The 21,031-nt window shown below is 41.5% G+C and overlaps 2 protein-coding genes across 5 annotated transcripts in view; both read right to left on the reverse strand.

Annotated features, from left to right (window-relative positions):
• Positions 1 to 1,321, reverse strand: part of EPN3 (epsin 3) — a 27,733-nt gene extending 26,412 nt beyond the window's left edge. For 3 of the 4 annotated variants that reach the window (XM_044673442.1, XM_044673444.1, XM_044673443.1), the window contains exon 1: positions 1,262 to 1,320. The gene's annotated coding sequence lies outside the window, so the exon portion shown is untranslated. Of the gene's footprint in view, positions 1 to 1,261 lie in introns of all 4 variants that reach the window. The other variant, XM_044673441.1, reaches the window with a different exon arrangement.
• Positions 1,322 to 6,500: 5,179 nt separating this feature from the next.
• Positions 6,501 to 21,031, reverse strand: part of LOC123246143 (MYCBP associated protein) — a 42,416-nt gene continuing 27,885 nt past the window's right edge. The window contains exons 16-20 of the mRNA XM_044675081.1: positions 20,495 to 20,616; positions 12,021 to 12,136; positions 10,946 to 11,070; positions 10,573 to 10,755; positions 6,501 to 6,623 (exon numbers count right to left, since the gene is read on the reverse strand). Of these exons, the coding sequence (XP_044531016.1) occupies positions 6,501 to 6,623; positions 10,573 to 10,755; positions 10,946 to 11,070; positions 12,021 to 12,136; positions 20,495 to 20,616 (669 nt within the window). The remainder of the gene's footprint in view (positions 6,624 to 10,572; positions 10,756 to 10,945; positions 11,071 to 12,020; positions 12,137 to 20,494; positions 20,617 to 21,031) is intronic.

A 21,031-nucleotide genomic window follows, 5' to 3' on the forward strand; every position in this document is an offset into this window, starting at 1 on the left:
GAGAGAGAGAGAGAGAGAGAGAGAGAGAGAGAGAGAGAGAGAAAGAGGAAGGGAGGGAGGGAAGGAGGGAGAAGAAGGCTGGGAGTGCTGCCAGTAGTGTTAAAAGCAAAGAGTTTTATCGAACACAATATGCCCAAGAATAAAGGGGAGTGAAATGGAAACCAGGCATCCGATAAGGCGGCAGTAGCAGCCCCAGCCAGACTTGTATGGAATTACTGCAGTGACCTTGAGCCAGGGCTTGTCAGGTGGAGAGGACACAGAGAGCAACCCAGCACCCAGGCTTCTTGGCACAGATGGGGTGGAGGAGGGCACGAGAGTGGGAGAAGGAGTACAGGGCAAAGGGTGAGAACTGGGCAGGCACATGCCAACAGCAGAATGGGAGGGGACCAGGGATGTGTAGGGCTGGATTGGGGAAGTGTCCAGAGGAGGGAAGAGATAGGGGTTCAAGGGAGAGCTGGATGGAGAGGGGGAGGTAAGAGGTGAGGCATACATAAAAAATGAGAGGTTTGGGGTGGGGGTGGGAGGGCTATCATTCCTCACCCCTGGCAAGGGAGCAGGGGTTACACAAAGATCTCCCCAATATCGGAAGGTAACCAAGCAAAGCCTGAGAATGGGGGCAGGGGAGATCAGACTGAAAAAAAGGCCACCCCCCCCCCCCCCCCCAAATCATTACCCCAGGTTGACCTTGAGCCCTCTGAAGTATGTGGTGTGGGCTGCCTGGGCCACACGTTCAGGATCAGGCCTCCTTGCCTCCCAGATCCCTGTAAGTTGTTTCTCAGGTGGCCCCTGAATGAATCAATCAGGATATATTAAGCCCCAAATGAGTGCCAGGCACAGCTAGTTGCAGAACCATAAAAACGATGTGGTTGGGGGTAAGGGAGGGCTGAGCAGGGTTTGACCCCGCAGGAGGAGGGATGGGGAGACTGAGCTGTTGGAGTGTCTTAGAAACACGTTCTTAGGGGCTGGGCTAGCAGATCGCGGAGCAAGCGGCTTGAAGAAGCTTCTGAGCTGTACCCGGGAACACTGGGGCTTCTGGTGATAGAGAGCCTGCCTCTTGGGAGCCGGCAAACCTGGATACCTACTCCTGCCTCAGTCACTCCATTTTGGGACTTCGGTCTTGAGCCCCAAAGCCCAGGACAAGCTAGTTGGAAATGTGTTTCTTTCGTGCCTTCCCCTTCCTCATTCGTGGGAGCTCAGTATTCGGGGCTGAGGGCACCGCTCCGGGCCCCCTCCCAGCCCTCCAAAGGGAGATGGCGCTTACCTTCGGTGCAGGCTTCCTCCCCTGCGGCAGCGGCAGCAGCAGAGGTGGCAGCGGCGGCGGCAGCGTAGAGAGGCTTAGCTCAGCCCAGAAGCCAGAGAGCAGGCTCTGCGGTGACCCGCCAGTCCTAGCGCGCTGGGAATGGGACAGCCCCGGAGTCTTCAGACCCATCGAGGTCTGCCCTCCAGCAACCCACGCTGCCCTCCAGGGCTAGAGTTCTCCTAGCCAGAAAGCAAAGCCAACCGGGGTCCCAAGGCATCCGAAACTGGGGAGCAGCTCTGCCTCCTGTACCGGGTGGGAAAGTTGTTCAGCTGGCTGGGCAGGTCTGCCTCAGCAGTAACAGGACACAGGAGGAATCAGCAGGGCTCATTAACCCCTTCCTGCCCATATCCCTCAGAGTGCCTGCTGTCCCAGAAAGCAGTACAGAGCTGGGCACTGCTTAATTGGCAGCCCACAGTGGGCAGAGGGATTGACCCTTTCCTTGCTGCTCTCCTAGAGGAAATGGCTGAGGGCAATGAAAACATGGGACCCCTCCACACACACTCCTTTGGCTGTTGGTACAGGGGGAAAAAAAATACCTGGCAGGGGAGCAGTTAGGTAGTACAGTGCCAGGCCTGGGGTCAGGAAGTTCTGAATTTAAATCTGGTCTCAGACACGTTCCTGGCTGTGAGACCCTGGGCAAGTCACTGAACTCCAGTTGCCTAGCTCTTACCACTCTTCTGTCTTGAAATTGATACTCAGAATTGATTCTAAGACAAAGTAAGGCCTTATTAAAAAACAAAACAACAGAACAAGACCACTCTCAGGCACTTTGAGGCTGAGCTCCTGCTGCCTGTCCTGGGTCCATAGCTGAGACAGAAGAGCCAAGATTCTAATGTCCCCAAGGAAACCCTTTGAATCTGACTTAATATTGTAAAAGGTACTTACCTGGCTTGGAAGAGGAAGAAACTTGGGAGTCCAGGGACCAGTTTATTCAATGAACATTTATTGTTGATGTTCATCTTTCATTTTCAAAGAGGACCAGTGACATTGCAAGGGGATGCCTTGACATGCTTCTGAATTAGATTTAAGTGAGGCAGAGCTGCATAAAGTCACCAGCCTCACTCTCTCTTCCAGAGTCATCCAAGGCCAGTGGCAAGACAAAAGGCAGGATGACTGTCAATGGCCTAGGACACAGTGGATGTCCTTGGCTTCTTCCATGTCTGATGGAGCTCTAAAGCTCTCCACAACACCTACTTCAGCCAACTTCATGGCTGTAGGAACAAATTCTTCTGACAATTCCGCCAGGGGAAGTTTTCACATGCTAGACAGCCCCCAACTCACCAAGGAGTTTGAGACTTGTTGGTTAAACTCAACCTGGTTTAGCCCATCTGCCAAGACAGTTTTACAGTTAGTAAGCATCTGCTACGGACAAGACACAATGCTAGGCCCAGGCATAGACACAAATAAAACAGCCCCTATCCTCAAGGGGCTTATATTCTACTGGAAAATTTGAAACGCCGCATTGCCTCCTGTTTTAGTCTATGGCAACAGCTCCCATTTATATAGCACTTAAAGATTGGCAAAACACTTTACAAACATTAGATCGTTTTATCCATATAACATCCCTGGCAGGGAGGTGCTATTATTATCCTTATTTTATGGCAGGAAAGAAGGAAGGACTGAACAAATAAATGAAGGAAGAGGGAGGAAAAAAGGAAGAAAGGAAAGGAGGAAATAAAAAGGGAGGGAGGACAAGGGAAGGGAGGAAGAAAGGGAGGGAAGAAAGGATTTATTAAATGTGCAAGCACTGCATTAAGCAGTTCATAATTATTATTTCATTTGATCCTCACAGCAACCCTGGGAAGTGGGACTATTATTATACCTGTTTTTCAGATGAGAAAATTGAGGCAGAAAGTGGTTGAATGAAACTATCAGCCTAATTGACCATATCAATAATCAGACTAATAGAAATCACATGACTATCTCAATAGATACAGAAAAAACCTTCAACAAAATACAACACCGATTTCCACTGAAAACAGAAAGCATAATAGATGGGCCTTTCCTAAAAATAATAAACAGTATGTATTTAAAACCATTAGCAATGGCCTCAGACACTTCCCAGCTGTGTGACCCTGGGCAAGTCACTTGACCCCCATTGCCCACCCTTACCACTCTTCCACCTAGGAGCCAATACACAGAAGTTAAGGGTTAAAAAAACCCAAAACATTAGCAAGTATCATCTGCAATGGGGATAAGTTAGAAACCTTCCCAGTAAGATCAGGAGTGAAGCAAGGATGCCCATGATCACCACTATTATTTTATATTGTATTAGGAAAAAGAAATTGAAGGAATTAAAGTAGGCAATAAGGAAACTAAACTATGGCTTTTTTTTTAAACCCTTGTACTTAGGTGTATTGTCTCATAGGTAGAAGATTGGAAAGGGTGGGCAATGGGGGTCAAGTGACTTGCCCAGGGTCACACAGCTGGGAAGTGGCTGAGGCCAGATTTGAACCTAGGACCTCCTGTCTCTAGGCCTGGCTCTCAATCCACTGAGCTACTCAGCTGCCCCCTAAACTATGGCTTTTTGCTGATGATATGAAGGTATATACTTAGAGAGTGCTAGAAAATCAACTAAAAACTAGTTGAAATAATAACTTTAGCAAAAATCTTCAAGTGTATTATAAAGCAGTGGTCATCAAAACAATCTGGTAATGGCTAAGAAACAGAAGGGTATTTAAACATAAAGAGCGATATTATAAGTAAATTAGGGGAGCATAGAGTAGTTTACCTGTCAGATCTATGGGGAAGGGAAGAATTTATGACAAACAAGTGACAGAGAAAATTATAAGATATAAAATAAGTAATTTTTATTATATTAAAAAGGCACAAACAAAACCAATGCAACCAAGATTAGAAGGAAAACAAACTGAGAAAAAATGTTCATAACAAAAATTTCCAATAAAGGTCTCATTTCTCAAGTGTACAAAGAACTAAGTCAAATTTATAAGAATCCAAGTTATTTTCCAGTTGATAAATGGTCAAAGGGTATGAATGGGCAGTTTTCAGATGAAGAAATCAAAGCGATCAATAATCATATGAAAAAATGTTCTAAATCCTGCTTGCCTAGAGAAATGCAAATTAAAACAACTCTGAGGTACTACCTCACACCTATCAGATTGACCAATATGACAGTAAAGGAAAATAATAAACGTTGGAGGGGATGTGGCAAAATTGGGACACTAATGCATTGCTAGTGGAATTGTGAAATGATCCAACCATTCTGGAGGGCAATTTGGAATTATGCCCAAAGGATTATAATGAATACTTTTGATCCAGTAATACCACTACTGGGTCTGTATCCCAAAGAGATAAAAAAAATGGGAAAGGACCTGTTTGTAGAAAAAATATTTATAGCTGTTTTTTTTTGTGTGTGTGTGGTGGCAAAGAATTAGAAACAAAATGGATGTCCCTCAACAAATTGTAGTATATGATGATGATGGAATACTATTGTGATGTAAGGAATGATGATTAAGATGATTTCAGAAACAACTAAAAAGACCTAGGTGTACTGATGCAGAGTGAAATAAGCAGAACCAGGAGAACATTATACACAGAAACTGCAATATTTTGGACCAATCAAATGTGATAGACTTTGATACCAATAGCAAGACGATGATCCAAAATTGTAGGATCCAAAATAAACCCAATTAAAATCATCAGCATTTCTTTAGATTTCCAACAAAACTTAGCAGCAAGAGTCTAACTCCATTTAAACTCCAGAAACTCTGTTTAAAATCACTCTAGACAATATATAATCTCGGGAATCTATTTGCCAAGACATACAGAAATCATATGATCATAATTACAAAACACTTTCTACACAAAGATCTAAACGACTGGAAAAACATTAATTGCTCATGGGTAGGATGAGTTAATATAATAAAAAGAACAAATTCCTACCTAAATTAATTATTTTATTTAGTGCCATACCAATCAAACTACCAAAAACTATTTTATAGAACTAGAAAAAAAATGACAAAATGAATCTGGAAGAACAAAAGATCAATTGCCCTCAGCCACTTTCTCTAGGAGAGTGGCAAGAAGAGGGTCAATTCCTCTGCCCACTGTGGGCTGCCAATTAACCGATGCCCATCTTTGGGACAGCAGGCACTCTGAGGGAGATGGGCAGGAAGGATTAATGATTTTCCCCCACTTGGAGATAAGTACTACTGTTATTCTCATTTTACAGCTAAAGAAACTGAGGCACAGAAAGGTAAAGGGACTTGCTTGGAGTCATACATGTAGAAAGTAGTTACTACAGAATTTCAAGAAAGAGAATCCTAGGAGGATGACAACCAAACCTTGTATATAATCTTGGGTTTGGGGAGAATGGGTTAGGATGATTTGCCCCAAATGGTCGCAGCTCCAATTATCCCAGTTGGGATAAATTAAACAATTATATGCCTCAACAACAAGGATAGTTGCCCCCTTTCAATATACATTCATACTCCACGTGTAGCAGCCTCAAACAGGGAATCAGGAGAAATAAGCCTAACCTTTGGACAATCAGGCATTGTACCCATTAAAAGAGGAGCTGGTCCTTAGATTCTAATAAAAGTTATGAGGATTATTTGGATGGGTAGAAGAAGAGAGAAATGGGGCCCTGATTTAACTTTTCCACGCAGCTCCTCCAGCAGACCCCAGCAGAGAAGTTTGTGGGCAGAGTGCCAGAGACAGAGAGAGACCTCGAACTTCCCGCTTAGCCCTTTTTATAACCTCCTGACTCCCCTGCTCCTGTCCTTGCCCTTAGGGTCAAGTTCAGGAGCTGATGTCAGCTGTGTGACCCCAGAAAGGGGAGAGGATCAATTTCCTTCACACAGTGTGGAAAAGAAGCTTCGTGAAGCCAGCCCTGAAAATCATGGGCCTGGGAAGCCGAAAGAAAGGTACAGAGCTAAAGAGACCCAAAAGGGGTGACTCCTTCTCAAGTCACCTCTAGCAATGTCCCAACCAGTCCTCTACCAACTAGTTCTTCTACTTGTCACCCTGATGTCATTTCCTCCAGCTTTGGCAGATGCCTGAGCTAGAAGGAAGTCCCAGGTGATGCCTGGAGAAATGCAGTGAGGTAGAAGCTGTCAAAGGACCTTGCCCAGGCAGGGAGAGAATCCTTCGAGGTCTAGAGAGATGCATAGATGCAGTGTGAGCTGTGGAAACCTACACATTTATTTTAATTTCCCTGAGGGTTTCTCAGAGACAAGAGTTAGGTAGAAAAAGAGGGAGGTTCAATAGGATCAAGAGATTCCTCCTCAGTTGCCTGTGAGTTCTTGAGCTCATCAAATAGCAGCATCATATCAGTCACTAAGGAATCCAGCAGCCCATAGACCTGAAAAAAAAAGAACATATCATATCAGAGACTCCCCAAGGTGCTGATGAGCCACCAGAGAAAGGAGAATAAAAGAGGGCAAAGAGAGAGAGAGAAGCATGGAATGGAAAGGACCCTTTTTGGATTGTTTTGATTTTTAACAAAATGCTCATATGCTTGGCTGGTTCTGAATTCAACCAAAACCAAAAAATCTAATGAATTCTATTCTTCTCCCTCCAAATCCTATTCTGTCCTTTGTTGTTTTTTAAGCCCTTATCTTCTGTCTTACAATCATTGGTTCCAAGGCAGAAGAATGGAAAGGGCTAAGCAACTGGAGTTAATTGACTTGCCCAGGGTCACACATCTAGGAAGTATTGGAGGCCAGATTTGAAATCCAGGCCTGGTACTCGATCCACTGAGTCACCCAGCTGCCCCTCCCTTCTGTTCTTTGTTAAGGAAAGTAAGTTTTTGCTATGTAATACTAATATATAATAAATATATTAAAATAATATTCTGTGTAATATTATTTTCTATTTTGCTATTTTCACTTATTTTAAAGTTTCATACTTGGCTTAGAATTCATATTTTCTCTAGTTCATTTCAATATAACATTAATTTAAAATGTATGTCATACATATAAACTCACAAGGTACATGCACATTTCCATGTACAGAGTACTCACACATAACTAATTAATATTCCATCCATACTAACATTTCCCTCTTTTTCTTATGCTCTTGGCCAACACACACACACACACACACACACACGACTTGGTAGAACAAGGGTTGCACTTGGTCAGAGAGACCTGAGTTTCCTGTTTGCTCAATGGTCCTTTTATTGTTGGACTTTTGTTTATTTCCTGTTTATCACTATTGCAAACAGCATAATTATGAACATTTTTGTGCCAATTATTTTTTCCCTCTCAAGTTATATCCTTGAAGAATTTCTTCCCAAAGTGGGCTACAGAGTCAGGAAAGGGACTATGCATTTATTCTGTGCCAGAGCCTATATTAAGCTCTTTACAAATATTATCTTTGCAATAACTCTGGGAGGATTGTGCTTTTATAATCCCCATTTTATAGTTGAGGAAACTGAGTCAGATAAAAGTTAAGTGACCTTTCCAAGGTAAAGGAGCTAGTAAGTGTTTAAGGCCAGATTTGAACTCAGGTTGTCCTGATTCCAGGCCTGGCGTTATATGCATTGTGTCATTTAGGTGCTTGGCTAAAGTGTTTTACATACTTCTTTCTTCTCTCTCTCTCTCTCTCTCTCTCTCTCTCTCTCTCCCTCTCTCCCTCTCTCCCTCTCTCCCCTCTCTCTCCCTGTTGCTTCCTCATCCTCCCTCTCTCCCTCTCTTCTCTTCCCCCTTCCTTGCCTTTCTCTCTCCCTCCTCTTTTCTCTTTTTTTCCTTCTCCCCTCCTTCCCCACCCCTTCTCCTCTATGTCTGTCTCTGTTTCTCCCTCCCCTCCTCCTCCCTCTCCTTCTCCCTCTCTCCCTCTCTCCATCTCTCTCCCTGAGTCCTTCCTCTCTCAGACAGACATATATATCCCATAACCCTGCTAACACTGGGCATACTCATTTTTCCAGTCCTGCTTATCTTGGGACAACCCTCTATTTAACAAGGAGAACCCACATCAAAGCACACTGATGTTAAAGGTAATAAACTGTTTTCCCAGACTTACCCAGCATTGCCCACCCAGGATCCTTGAAGTGAGACTGACGCTCAGCTTGTATCATGCCTGTCTTGCTAATCTTCCCTGAGGGGAACTTGTCTTCCACATGAAATCCAAGAATTGGTTGAAAGGTCTTTCTTGAGCAGGAAGCAGGGCCAAGGGCTCATCTCCCTGACCTCATCTTCTCTCTACAGCAGTCACCAGGCCAGGACCAAAGACCCTCCCTGAGCCTCTCCCACCACGAGAGAGATAACCCACTCACCAATGAAGTTAGAGCTGATCTTGCTAAGGATTCAATGGCAAATGCCTCAAATAAGCCTCTGTGATCAAACCCTAGAATTCCACGAACCTCTGCCTTGACCACCAAGTAGGACCAGAATCTCACAGACTTCCCTCAGCATCCCTACAGTTCTGAGATGTAGGCTCCCTTCCCTAACCACCATGCCCCTACCCCCATGCCAGCCCCATCCCTCCCATGTCTCTATCTCACTCTACCCTATTCAGTTGTGCCCTCCCGAACCCCCTTTCTATTTTTTTAAACCCTTGCCTTCTGTCTTAGATTGGAAACAAAGTATTGGCTCCAAGATAGAAGAACAGTAAGGGCCAAGTTATGCGGTTAAGTGACTTGCCCAGAGTTACCTAACTAGGAAGTTTCTGAGGTCAAATTTGAACTCAGGACCTCCTATCTTCAGGCCTGGTGCTTTTATCCACTGAGTCACCTAGATGCCCTTCTCCCTTTCTATTGTTAACAAATCATCCTTTATAGGAGACCTGCTTCGTTCCTCTTTATCCCAGGAATTGCTTTTTACATATTTTTGTATCTCATTTTCTATATTTGTGTGTTCCCTTCCTGTACTTCTTTCCAACAGAATATAAGCTTTTTGATGGCCAAGGCAGTTTGTGTTTGACATTTATCCCTAGAGACTGGCACAGACTTTTGTATATAATACATTTTTCTTTCTTTCTTTTTATTTTTGAAACCCTTACCTTCCGTCTTGGAGTCAATACTTTGTATTGGCTCCAAGGCAGAAGAGTGGTAAGGGTAGGCAATGGGGGTCAAGTGACTTGCCCAGGGTCACACAGCTGGGAAGTGTCTGAGGTCAGATTTGAACCTAGGACCTCCCGTCTCCAGGCCTGACTCTCAATCCACTGAGCTACCCAGCTGCTCCCCTATACGTTTTTCTTAAACCCTTACCTTCCACCTTAGAATCAGTACTATGTATTGGTTCTAAAGCAGAAGAGTGGTAAAGGTCAGGCAACGGGGTTAAGTGACTTGACCAGGGTCACACAGCTGGGACGTGTCTGAGGCCAGATTTGAACCCAGGCCCTTCTATTTCTGGTCCTGGCTCTCCATCCACTGAGCCATCTAGCTGCCCCCAATAGATACCTTATAAGGCCTGCTGAATCTAGCAGAATCTTGTCTACCTCCAAAGAAGACCACATCTAACTGACCTGGAGAAGCTGGAGAGCAGGAGAGGTCCTAGCTCAATCCCTGATTTTCAAGCTAGAAAAACAGTTTTAGAGTAGAGAAAAGAAAATCTTTTGAAAGAAGTCACATTCTAGGGCTTAAAAAACCCTTCCTCCTTTTTACAAAAATTCGGCCAACTTTATGATGGTGCTCTCCCAAGAAGTGAAATCATTATAAGAAAGGAGACCCTCTAAGGATAACAGAAAAAGAAGACACAGGAGACAGAGGTGGTGAAAAGAGGCAGCCAGGGAGAGGAGGTCCTGCCTGCCTGTGCCAGAGGAGACCAGAGAAAGAGGAGATCTTGCCTGCCTGTGCCAACAGAGGCCAGGGAGAGAAGGTCCTGCCTGTCCTCTACCAGCAGAGGCCAAAGTGAGGATGTCCTGCCTGCCTGTGCCAGAGGAGGCCAGAAAGAGAGGAGGTCTTGCTTCTGTGCCAACAGAGGCCAGGGAGAGAAGGTCCTGCCTGTCTTCTGCCAGCAGAGGCCAGGGTGAAGATGTCCTGCCTGCCCGTGCCAACAGAGGCCAGGAAGAGGCCCTGCTTGTGCCAGCAGAGGCCAGGGAGATGAGGTCCTGCCTGCCTGTGCCAGAGGAGGCCAGAGAGAGAGGAGGTCTTGCTTGCCTGTGCCAACAGAGGCCAGGGAGAGAAGGTCTTGCCTACCCTTTGCCAGCAGAGGCCAGGGTGAGGAGGTCCTACCTACTTGTGCCAGTGAAGGCCAAGGAGGGAAGGTCCATCCTGCCTGTGCCAGCAGAGGCCAGGGAGAGAAGATCCTGCCTGTCCTCTGCTATCAGAGGCAGTGAAAGGGGGTCCCACCTGCTTCTGTCAGCCTCACCTCAATGTAAAGCCTCTGATTGTATTTCTCTTGGATGCGTGGGTCCACCATAGATTCAGAGGCGAAAGGTTCCTGATCAGGAGGGAGCTCATCCGAAGACGATCTCTCTTTCCACTCCTTACTTGGAGATTTCTGTAATCTCCTCTCTTCCCTTCCTTTGTGCTTCTTGCTGTTGGTACGATCCTGGGGAAAAAACAGCCAGTGTTTTGTTAAGAATAAAAATAAAAATAAAAAAGGGCTAATTCCTAGGAGTATCTCAAAGAATTGTGGTGATGATGGGGAGAGACCCACTGTGAGAGACACAACTGGCTGCTAGCTTCCCCAGTGAGTCTGCTTCCCCAGCCCAAGGGCTCTGGGAAGTTCTACCACCTACCTCTTTTCCTGGTGACTTTACACCCCCTTTCTTCTCCTCTTTTTCTTTCACAGGGATCTGCTTCTTTTCTTGGATCATGGGTTTCCGTTCCTCTCTTGCAACTCTCCCAGATGCTTTTCCTTCTACTATCAAGAAATATTTCTGTGACACCATTCCACACAATTCCCCAAGGGTCACTGGCTCTAAAGCTGAATGAAGGGTGTTTCCAGCTTATAGGCAAAGGATTTCTGCTGTTAAGAAGCTGGACAAAAGATATCTGTAGCACTGATCTGAAAATACCCGTGCCAAATGAGGATTCTTTTAAAAAATGTCTACTGAAAACTTGTTTGTACATGTTGTTGTTTTTTTTCCTGAGTCTATCCCTCCTCCCTCTCCTACCTAGTTAAGCTACAGGAGCCATTCTTAGAATCTTGATGGACCTCTACAGCCTACATTTATCCAGCAGGGAGGATTCTCATAGCATGAGAAATTAATCTAAGGAGATCTGAACTTGCCTGAGATATCTACTTTCTCACCCTCCACCCCACTTGGGGACATTCTTTTTGGCTTGTGCTCCAACGAGATAACTAGACAGTCAAGAAGACTCTGCTCTTCCCGAGTTCAAATCTGTCCTGAGACACATATTTAAAGCAGTGTGACCCTGGACACGTCACTATTTTCCTTGGTTTCCTCATCTGTAAAATGAGCTGGAGAAGGAAATAGCAAACCATTCCAATATCTTTGCCAAAAAAGTTCCAAATGGGGTCAGAAGAGTCTGAAATGACTGAACAACAACAATCAACAAAGTAGACTGGAAAGCCATTGGCACTAACTAATTGGTGTTAACTAATTAATTTAATTCTCTTCTGTTCTCTATTAAGTGAGGGAGTCAAACTAGATGAGCTTTGAGGTCCCTCCTAGTGGGATAATGCCAGTAGCCCCCAGGAGGCAGATGGAAGAAGATGAATTGTTCTTGCCCAGACTTAGCCAGATTCGGCTACAGAAGGTACAAAAAATCCTGGGGCTTTGGCATGTCCTTCTGTTCCTATACGAAACAGAAACATTGAGTGGAGATATGAGGCTAATCATACTTTACCTTGTCCCTCTAAACTATCTGTATAAACAGAATCCTTCTCAGGGATGCCCATCAGATTCTTCAGCCATAGAGCTTGGGTCACCAGACCATCAATTGCATCCCGCCACAGCTGGAAACTAGGGAACAAACAAATTCATCTTTTAGGAGGTGAGAATGTGTGTGGAAAAGAGGCCTTAGAAGAGTAGCTTTCTCCATACCAGAGGGTGGGGCTGAAGGTATTACCTTCTTAGCAGTGGTCAGGTCCTACTTGTTGGAGCTGACAGGATGACCAATTCAAAGATGCTGGCTCCCTTTACCCACCTGGTAAGGCTGTTAGACATCCTACTCCACCCACAACCTCACTGTGCAACTGACTTCAGTTTTGTGTGGAAATCTTACAGCCAAAGGGGCAGCATCATGAGGGCAGGAGGGGCTTGATTAAACCCTTGCCACCCAGCATTTTCAGAAAATGTGCCTATAAAGAAGTTCCTTTAACTCCCAGAGGTTCTGTACTACCTCTGGCTGCAAATGTAAGAATCACACATATGTTCTCACAGGAGGATTTAGAGGGCCATTGTCTTGATTCTATGGTTCAATCATTTCAGTCATGTCTGACTCTTCATGATCCTAGTTGGGAGTTTCTTAGCAAAGTTTTTAGGTTGGTTTTCCATTGCCTTCTCCACCTCATTTTACAGATGAGGAAACTGAGGCAAACAGGATTAAGTGCCTTGCCCAGAAGGTTACACAGCTAGTAAGTATCTGTGACCAAATTTGAATTCAGGTCTTCCTAACTCCAGATGGGGTGCTCTACCTATTGTGCCATCTAGATACCTGTTTTCTCAAGACTCCTCCCTCCCAAAGATTGTCTTGGTTGGGTAGAATTAGTTCTCATTCCCTCAAACTTACCTGAGAAGGGAATGTTTGAGGAGGAAGGAAACAGACTTTGGTTGCTTTGGTGAGTCCAAGAATTTGGGATGAAGCATATTCATTAAAAAAAAAAGTTGTTTCAATGAAGAATTCTTCTGGGAGGAAACTTTGCCATCTGGTTTTGGTCATATTCCCCAGTAAAGCTATGATGGCCATTTTAAAAGCTTAGCTTGCACACAGCTTAGAAATAAATGTAGTGGGGGAAAAAGAAAGAAATGTAGCAGCATGCTGGGAGTGAAGATGGAGAAAATAAGGGATGCTCAACTCATAAAATATCCAAAGACACAAAAATAGAAAACAAAGCCTGAGAAAACAAAAGGGCAGAGTGGGGAGCAGCACAAAGCAAAGGCCATCCAATGGCAGTCCTATATGTTTCCACATGGCCTGAGGCAACAAAATAACAGAGTGGGGAACAGCCCCACACAGGCGATAACAGGGAAACTGACAGCAGGGATAGTAGAATCTTAGCTGGACAAAAGAGCTACAACTCTCCACACAAATAGCCAGCTGGGCCACCCTCCTGAAGTGCACACCAAGGGACCCAAGGTGGCCAGGCCTACTCCAAGCACCAGAGATAGCTATTCTAAAAGCCTGGAACAGTACTCCTTCCACCCCAGGAGCAGAGCAGAACCTCAACAGATAGACAAATTAATGGGGAGAGAATAACAACTAGAAAAATAAGCAAAAGACAAAAGAAAAAAACCTAACCTTAGAAAGTCACTTTAGTGACAGAGAACATCAGAATATAAACTCAGAAAAGGACAACAATGGCAGAAAAGAAACATGTGAAGCCTTAGAGGAAAATGAGAAATGATGTCAGACCTCAAAACAACTCTTGGAAGAACTTGAAAAAAAGTTTAAAAACCTAATAATATAACCAATGATAGAAAGAGTCAAGAACTTGGAAACTAGAATAGGCCAAATGGAAATGGAAGTCCCATCCCCACCCCAAAAAACACCCCTAAAAAACACAATTCCCTAAAAACTAAAATGGGCTGCAAAACCCACTAAAGAAAACAGCTCCCTAAAGACTAGAATGAGTCAAATGGAAGCTGATGAGTCCATAAAGCATTAGGAAAAAATAAGACAATATCAAAAGAATGAAAAAATAGAAGAAAATCTGAAATATCTCACTGGAAAAACAACTGACCTGGAAAATAAATTAAGGAAAAACAATCTAAGAATCACAGAACACATGAACACTATATGCCATGATTTAAAAAAAGGGCCTAGATACCATATTACAAGAAGTCATCAGGGAAAACTGCCCTGATATCTTCAAACAAGAGAGGAAAACTGAATTTGAAAGAATGTACAGATCACATCTGAAAAGAGCCTCTAAAACAAAACATTCCAGGACTATCATAGCAAAATTCAAAAATGCCCAGAACAAGGAAAAAGTACTATAAGTAGCCAGAAGGAAACTTCAAATATTGTGGAGCCAAAGTCAGGATGATACAAGATGTGGCAGCTTCTACAGAAAAAGGATTGGAAGGTATAGAATATGATATTCTGATAGGCAAAGGATCTAGGCATACAGCAAGAATCACATACCTAAAAAAACTGAGCATAATCCTCCAAGGGGAAAAAGTGATTTAAATGAAATAGAGGAATTTTAGGTATTCTTAAACAACAACAACAACAACAACAACAGAGCTGAAAAGAAAATTCAATGACCAAATTCAACACTCAAGAGAACATAAAAGGGTAAACAGAAAAGTGAAAACTTAAGAGTTTCCATAAAATTGAATTGAGTACATTCATACTTAGGAAAAGTGACTATTAAGATCCTTAAGAAATCTATGATATTGGAGATGTTTAAGGTACTTAAAGTATTGAAGATACTTAAAGTACTTAAGACAGTTAAGAACTTTATCACTATTGTGACAGCAAGAAGAAATATACACAGAAAGAAGGAAGTTAGTAAGCAGAATAGGGTGGGTTGATATCCAAAAAAAATTCCCAAAACCAAGGCTCAGGAAAGAGGAGATACCTAAGAGTCAATACAGTGGAGGTTCTAGAGATGGGGGATGGGCAGGAACTTTACTCTCATTGTAATTAGCTCAAAGTGGGAATGAAATCCACACTTAGGCAGCTATAGAAATTTACCTTACCCTAGAAGGAAGTAGGAGAGAAAGAAGACTAACTGAAAGGGGGGAGGCAGGGAAAGGACAAAAAGGAGGGCAAACTGAGGGAGAGGGTGATTGGAATCAAAGCAATTTTGAACAGGGAAAAGTTGAAAGGAGAGAGAGAGAAGTGTAAAGAGGAGGAAAATAAGATGGAGGGAAACACAATTAGTAATCATAACTGTGAATGTGAATGGGTTGACTTCACCCATAAAACAGAAAAAGATAACAGAGTGGATGAAAAACAAAAATTCCACAATATGCTGTCTCTAAGAAACACATTTAAAGCAGGGAGACACACAAAAGGTAAAAAGAGGCTGGAGCAAAACCTATTATGCTTCAGCTAAAGTAAAAAAATGCAAGAGTAGCAATCATGAGCTCAGACAAAGCCAAATTTAAAATTGATCTAATTAAAAGAGACAAAGCAGGAAATTACATCTTGATAAAAGGCACCATAGACAATGAAACAATGTCAATACTAAGCCACCAAAAGGCATAGTATCCAGATTTCTAAAGGAGAAGTTACATTAGTAACAAGAAGAAATAGATGGTAAAATTTTACTAGTGAGGAGCTTCAACCTTTCCCTAGAATTTTTGAAAAGTTAGATATGATAGAACTCTAGAGAAAACCAATTAAGAATAGAAAGTACACATAGTATTGATTCTAAGATGGAAGTTAAGGGTTAAAAAAAGAAAAGAAAAATGCTCTAGGTACAGTGATCAGAATGGTAAAAAATGTTTTATAAGTCTCTCTAATAAAGGCTTCATTTCTCAAATACATAGTGAAATGAGTTAAATATATGAGGATACAAGTCATCCCATAACTGATAAATGGTTAAAGGATATGAACAGGCAGTTCTCGGACTTAAGTAATTAAAGCTCTCTAGTCATAAAAAATACTCTAAATCACTATTATTTAGATAAATGCAAACTAAAGTAGCTATGAGGTGCCACCCCACACCTATCAGATTGGCTATTGTGACAGAAAAGGAAAATGATAAAACTTGGAGGGTATATGAGAAAGTTGGGGCATGAATGATTGTTGGGGGAATTGTGAACTGATTTGATCATTCAGGAGAGCAATTTGGACCTATGTCCAAAGGGCTATAAAACAGCACATACTCTTTGACCCAGCAATTCCATTACTAGGTTGATACAAATATCATACTGGTATATAAACCACAAAGAGAAAAAACAGAGAAAGAAAACTATAGACCAACCTCCCTAATGAATATTGAGGCAAAAATTTTAAATAAAATGCTAGCAAGGAGATTACAGCATTAAATCACAAGAAACATACATTATGACCAAATGGGTTTTATACCAGGAATGCTGCGATGGTTCAATATTGGGAAAACTATCAGCATAATTGACCATATCAATAACAAAACCAATAGAAATCATCTGATTATCTCGATACATACAGAAAAAGCCTTTGACAAAATGCAACATCAATTTCTTATAAAAAAAATTTAAAACAGTGGAATAAATAGAGTTTTCCTTAAAGTGATAAATTGGATCTCTCTACAATCATGAGGAGGCATTATCTGTAATGAGGATAAACTAGAATCCCTCCCAGTAAGTTCAGGGGTGAAGCAAGATGCCCTGATAGGTGTAAGGTGGTAGTGGTACCACAGAATTGTTTTAATTTGCATTTCTCTAATTGATAGCAATTTGGAGCATTTTTTTTCATGACTATGGATATTTTTAATTTCTTCATCTGAGAACTGCCTTTTCATATCCTTTGACCATTTATCAGTTGGGGAACACTGTGTTCTTATAAATTTAACTCAGTTCTCTATATATAATAAAGGAGGACTTTGTCAGAGACACTATAAATTTTTTCCTTTAATTTGTTGTTTCCTTTCTGATCTTGGCTGTATTGGTTTTGTTTGTACAAAACCTTTTTAATTTAATGTAATCAAAATTATCCATTTCATTTTTCATTATGTTCTCTATGTCTTGTTTGGTCATAAATTCTTCCCTTACCCATAAGTCTGATAGGTAAATCTTTCAGGGTTCCCCTGATTTGTTTAAAGATCATCCTTTATTTTTAGATCCAGTATCTGTTTTGATTTTATCTTGGTGTATGGTATGAGATATTGTTCTATGCTTAGTTCCTACCATACTGTTTTCCAGTTTTCTTAGCAGTTTTTGTCAAATTATGAGTTCTTCCCCCACTAGCTTGGATCTTTGGGCTTATAGAATACTTTATTACTATTGTCATTAACTACTATGTGTTGATTTGCTCATCTTTTCCTTTGATCTGCTACTCTATTTCTTAGCTACTGCCAGATTGTTTTGATGATTACTACTTTATAGGATAGTCTGAGGTCTAGTACAGCTAGGCCTCCTTCCTTCATATTTTTTTCCATTAATTCCCCTGATATTCTTGGCCTTTTGTTCTTCCAGATTAATTTTATTATTTTTTTCTGGTCCTAGAAAGATAGGTTTTGGGTAGTTTGGTATGGCGCTGAATAGGTATATTAATTCAGGTAGGATTGTCATTTTTATTATATTGGCGTAACCTGTCCAGGAGCAATTAATATTTTTCTAAATGTTTAGGTATGACTTTATTTGTGTGAAAAGTTTTTTGTAATTGTATTCATATAATTGGTTGGTTTATTTTGGTATATATGCCCATACAGTTATTTTAAATGGAATTTACTTTTTTTTTTTTTTTTTTTGGTCTCTTGCTGTTGAACTTTTTTTGTTGGTAAAATAGAAATGTTGATATTTGTGTGGCTTCATTTTGTATCTTGTAACTTTGCTAAAGTTGTAAATTGTTTATATTAGTTTTTTGGTTGATTCTCCAGTTCTCTAGGTATACCATCATATCATCCACAAAGAATGATAGTTTTGTTTCTTCATTGCCTTCAATTTCTTTTTCTGAGCTCATTGCTATAGCTAGCCTTCCTAGTACAATATTGGCTAATATGACCAAAAAGGAAAGTGATAAATGTTGGAGGGGATGTGGGAAAAGTGGGATAATAATACACTATTGGGAACTGTGACAATCATTCTGGAGAACAATATGGAACCATACCCAAAGAGCCATAAAACTATGCATACTCTTTGATCCAACAATGTCATTATAGAGCTGGATCCCAAAGAGATCAGAAATACGGGAAAAGTACTGTCTTGTACAAAAATATTTTTAGCAGCTCTTTTTGTAGTGGCAAAGAATTGGAAACTGAGGGGACATCTATCAATTGGGGAATTTCTGAACAAGTTGTGCTATATGATTGTAATGAAATACTATTGCATCATAAGAAATGAAGAATAGGATGAGCTCAGAAAAACCTGGAAGGACGTATATGAACTGATGCAATATGAAGTGAGCAGAACCAAGAGAACAATCTAAAAATAACAGAAGTATTATATAATGTTCAACTGTGAAGGACGAAACCATTATTAGCAAAATAAGGTCCCAAGATATAAACCCAAGGGATGATTTTTTAAAAATGCTATCCACAGCCAAAGGCAGAACTGTTGGAATGATTACGGATCAAAGCCTTTTTTATCAAAGCCTGATCTTTCACTTTATTTCCTTTTATGAGTTATTTATTGTATTTGTGATATGTGTCTTCCTTTATGGCATGGGAAATATGGCAATATGTACTACATGGAAGCACTGGTATAACCTATATCAGATGATTTACTAATATTTACCTGATCAGAGTGGGGGTGGGTGGGAAGGGAGAGAATCTGAATTGCAAATTATTTCTACACATAATTGAAAATAAATTAAGTAAAAAAAAGAATGAAAAGAAATGGAGCCTTCCAATGGAACAACTAATGAATCTATTTACCCAGTCTTATGGAATGCTACTTTAACTTCATTTTCTACCTCTGTTAGTCAAAAAACAAAGAACATTGTACATAGTAACAGTAATATTGTAAGATGAACAATTGTGAATAACTTAGCTATTCTCAGCAATACAATGATCCAAGGCAATCCTAAAGGACACTTTATGAAAAATGTCATTTGATCTCTGAAGAAAGAACTGATAGAATCTGAATTCAGACCAAAACATACTCTATTTCACTTTCTTCATTATTTTTTGTTCAAGTTTTCTCCCACGAAAGGAGGAATGTGGGAAAATGTTTTACATAATTACACATGTAAAATCTATATCAGGTTGCTGACCCATCTCAGGGAGGGAGGAAGGCAGAGAAAGAAGGAGAGAATTCAAATTGAAAAAAAAAGTTTAAAATTGTTTTCACATGGAACTAGGGGAAAATAAAATAAAAAATCTTAGCAGCACTTTTTGTGGTGGCAAAAAAGGAAAATAAAGTGAAGTGGATGTCCATTGACTGATGGCTAAATGAAGAGTATCAACTTAATGGAATATTACTACACATAAGAAGCAATGAATATGAGGAATTCATCAAAAAATTTTAAAAAGTAATGCAGAGAGAAACAAGCAGAACCAATATGAAAATGTATGCAATAAAAATAAAAAGTGACATTTACATAGACTTTTAAATTCTGCAAGGCTATCCTCACTTCAACCCTTTGAGTTAGGTACTAGTGGTATGTATTACTATTTCCATTTTAGAGATGAGGAAATAGTCTCTGATTAGTCAAAGATTAGTCAAATGACTTGCCCAAGGTCACCTGAAGCTAATAAGCATCAAACGTGTGAATTTTTGATTCTGAGTGTGGGGACTCTTTAGTCTCTACACCAGGCTGCAAAAACAACCTCTAAAGCAGCTGGAGTTGAGTTAATGGCAGTGATCAGTCCTAGTCTTTGAGAACAGATGATGAAAATTATCTCTCTTGCTTTGGTAGAGAAGTAGATGCCTATGGGAGCAGAATACTGCCTATATTTTTGTCAGACACTTTTTACTTTCTTGGTCAATTTTGTTTAACTCTTTTTCTTTGTTAGGTTTTTCTTTGCAGGGTTCAATAAGGGGAGGGGAACTTTGGGGAATGACTAGGGAGTAAAAATAAAGGCACCAATAGAACTTTTTGAAAAATGAGGTGACTTAGGGCAGCTAGGTGGCACAGCAGATAGGGTACGAGATTTGGAATTGGGAGAATCTGGGTTAAAATCTGGCCTCAGACACTTCTTAGTTGTGTGACCCTGGGCAAGTCACTTAACCCCATTTGCCTAGCCTTTGCTCTTCTGTCTTAGAGTTGTTACTAAGACAGAAGGTAAGGGTTTTTTAAAAAGGATACACACAATTTGGGGCAACCGGAGTAAACAGAAAACCAGGCCTGGAAAGGGGAAGTCCTGGCTTCAAATCTGATACTTCCCAGCTGTGTGACCCTGGGCAAGTCACTTAACCCCTATTGCCTAGCCCATACTGCTCTTCTGTCTTAGAATTAATACTTAATATCAATTCTAAGCAGAAAGTAATGGTTTTAAAAAAATGAGCTGACATACTGGAAGTGGCGAGGGTGGGAACAGGGCGCAGTTAGGTAGGGAAACATACCACATCTGGTACAAGAGGTCCGACTGAAGTGGCCTCGACATCAAGCACAGCTCCCGGGCTCCCTTGTTGAGCCTGCTAAGAGCCTCTTCTCGCTTTTCTTCTTTGGGGAGCTCCATTACTGCCTAATAGATCCAAAAGGACATTAACTTTGCCCAAGTCCTGGAGGCTTCCAATGTACTTTTTGTTGTTTTTTGGACATTTTTTTCATTCATTTTCTACTCTTCGTGACCCCATTTGGGGTTTTCTTGGCAGAGTTTGCCATTTCCTTCTCCAGCTCATGTTTACAGATGAGGAAACTGAGGCACACAAGATGAAGTGACTTGCCCAGGGTCACACTGCTCGTAAATTCAGTAAGTGTCTGAGGCCAGATTTGAACTCAGGTGTTCCTGACTCCAGGCCCCACACTCTATCCACTGTGACACCTTGCTGCTCCAATTTATTCTTTCAAGGCTCATAAAGGCACTGAACATGGTTAACGTTGATAGTTCCACACAAAGGAAGGAGATGCTAACTGGGATTGGCCCCTGAGTGGTTGGT

The sequence above is a fragment of the Gracilinanus agilis genome, chromosome 4 (assembly GCF_016433145.1).
Source record: "Gracilinanus agilis isolate LMUSP501 chromosome 4, AgileGrace, whole genome shotgun sequence".
NCBI lineage: Eukaryota > Metazoa > Chordata > Mammalia > Didelphimorphia > Didelphidae > Gracilinanus > Gracilinanus agilis.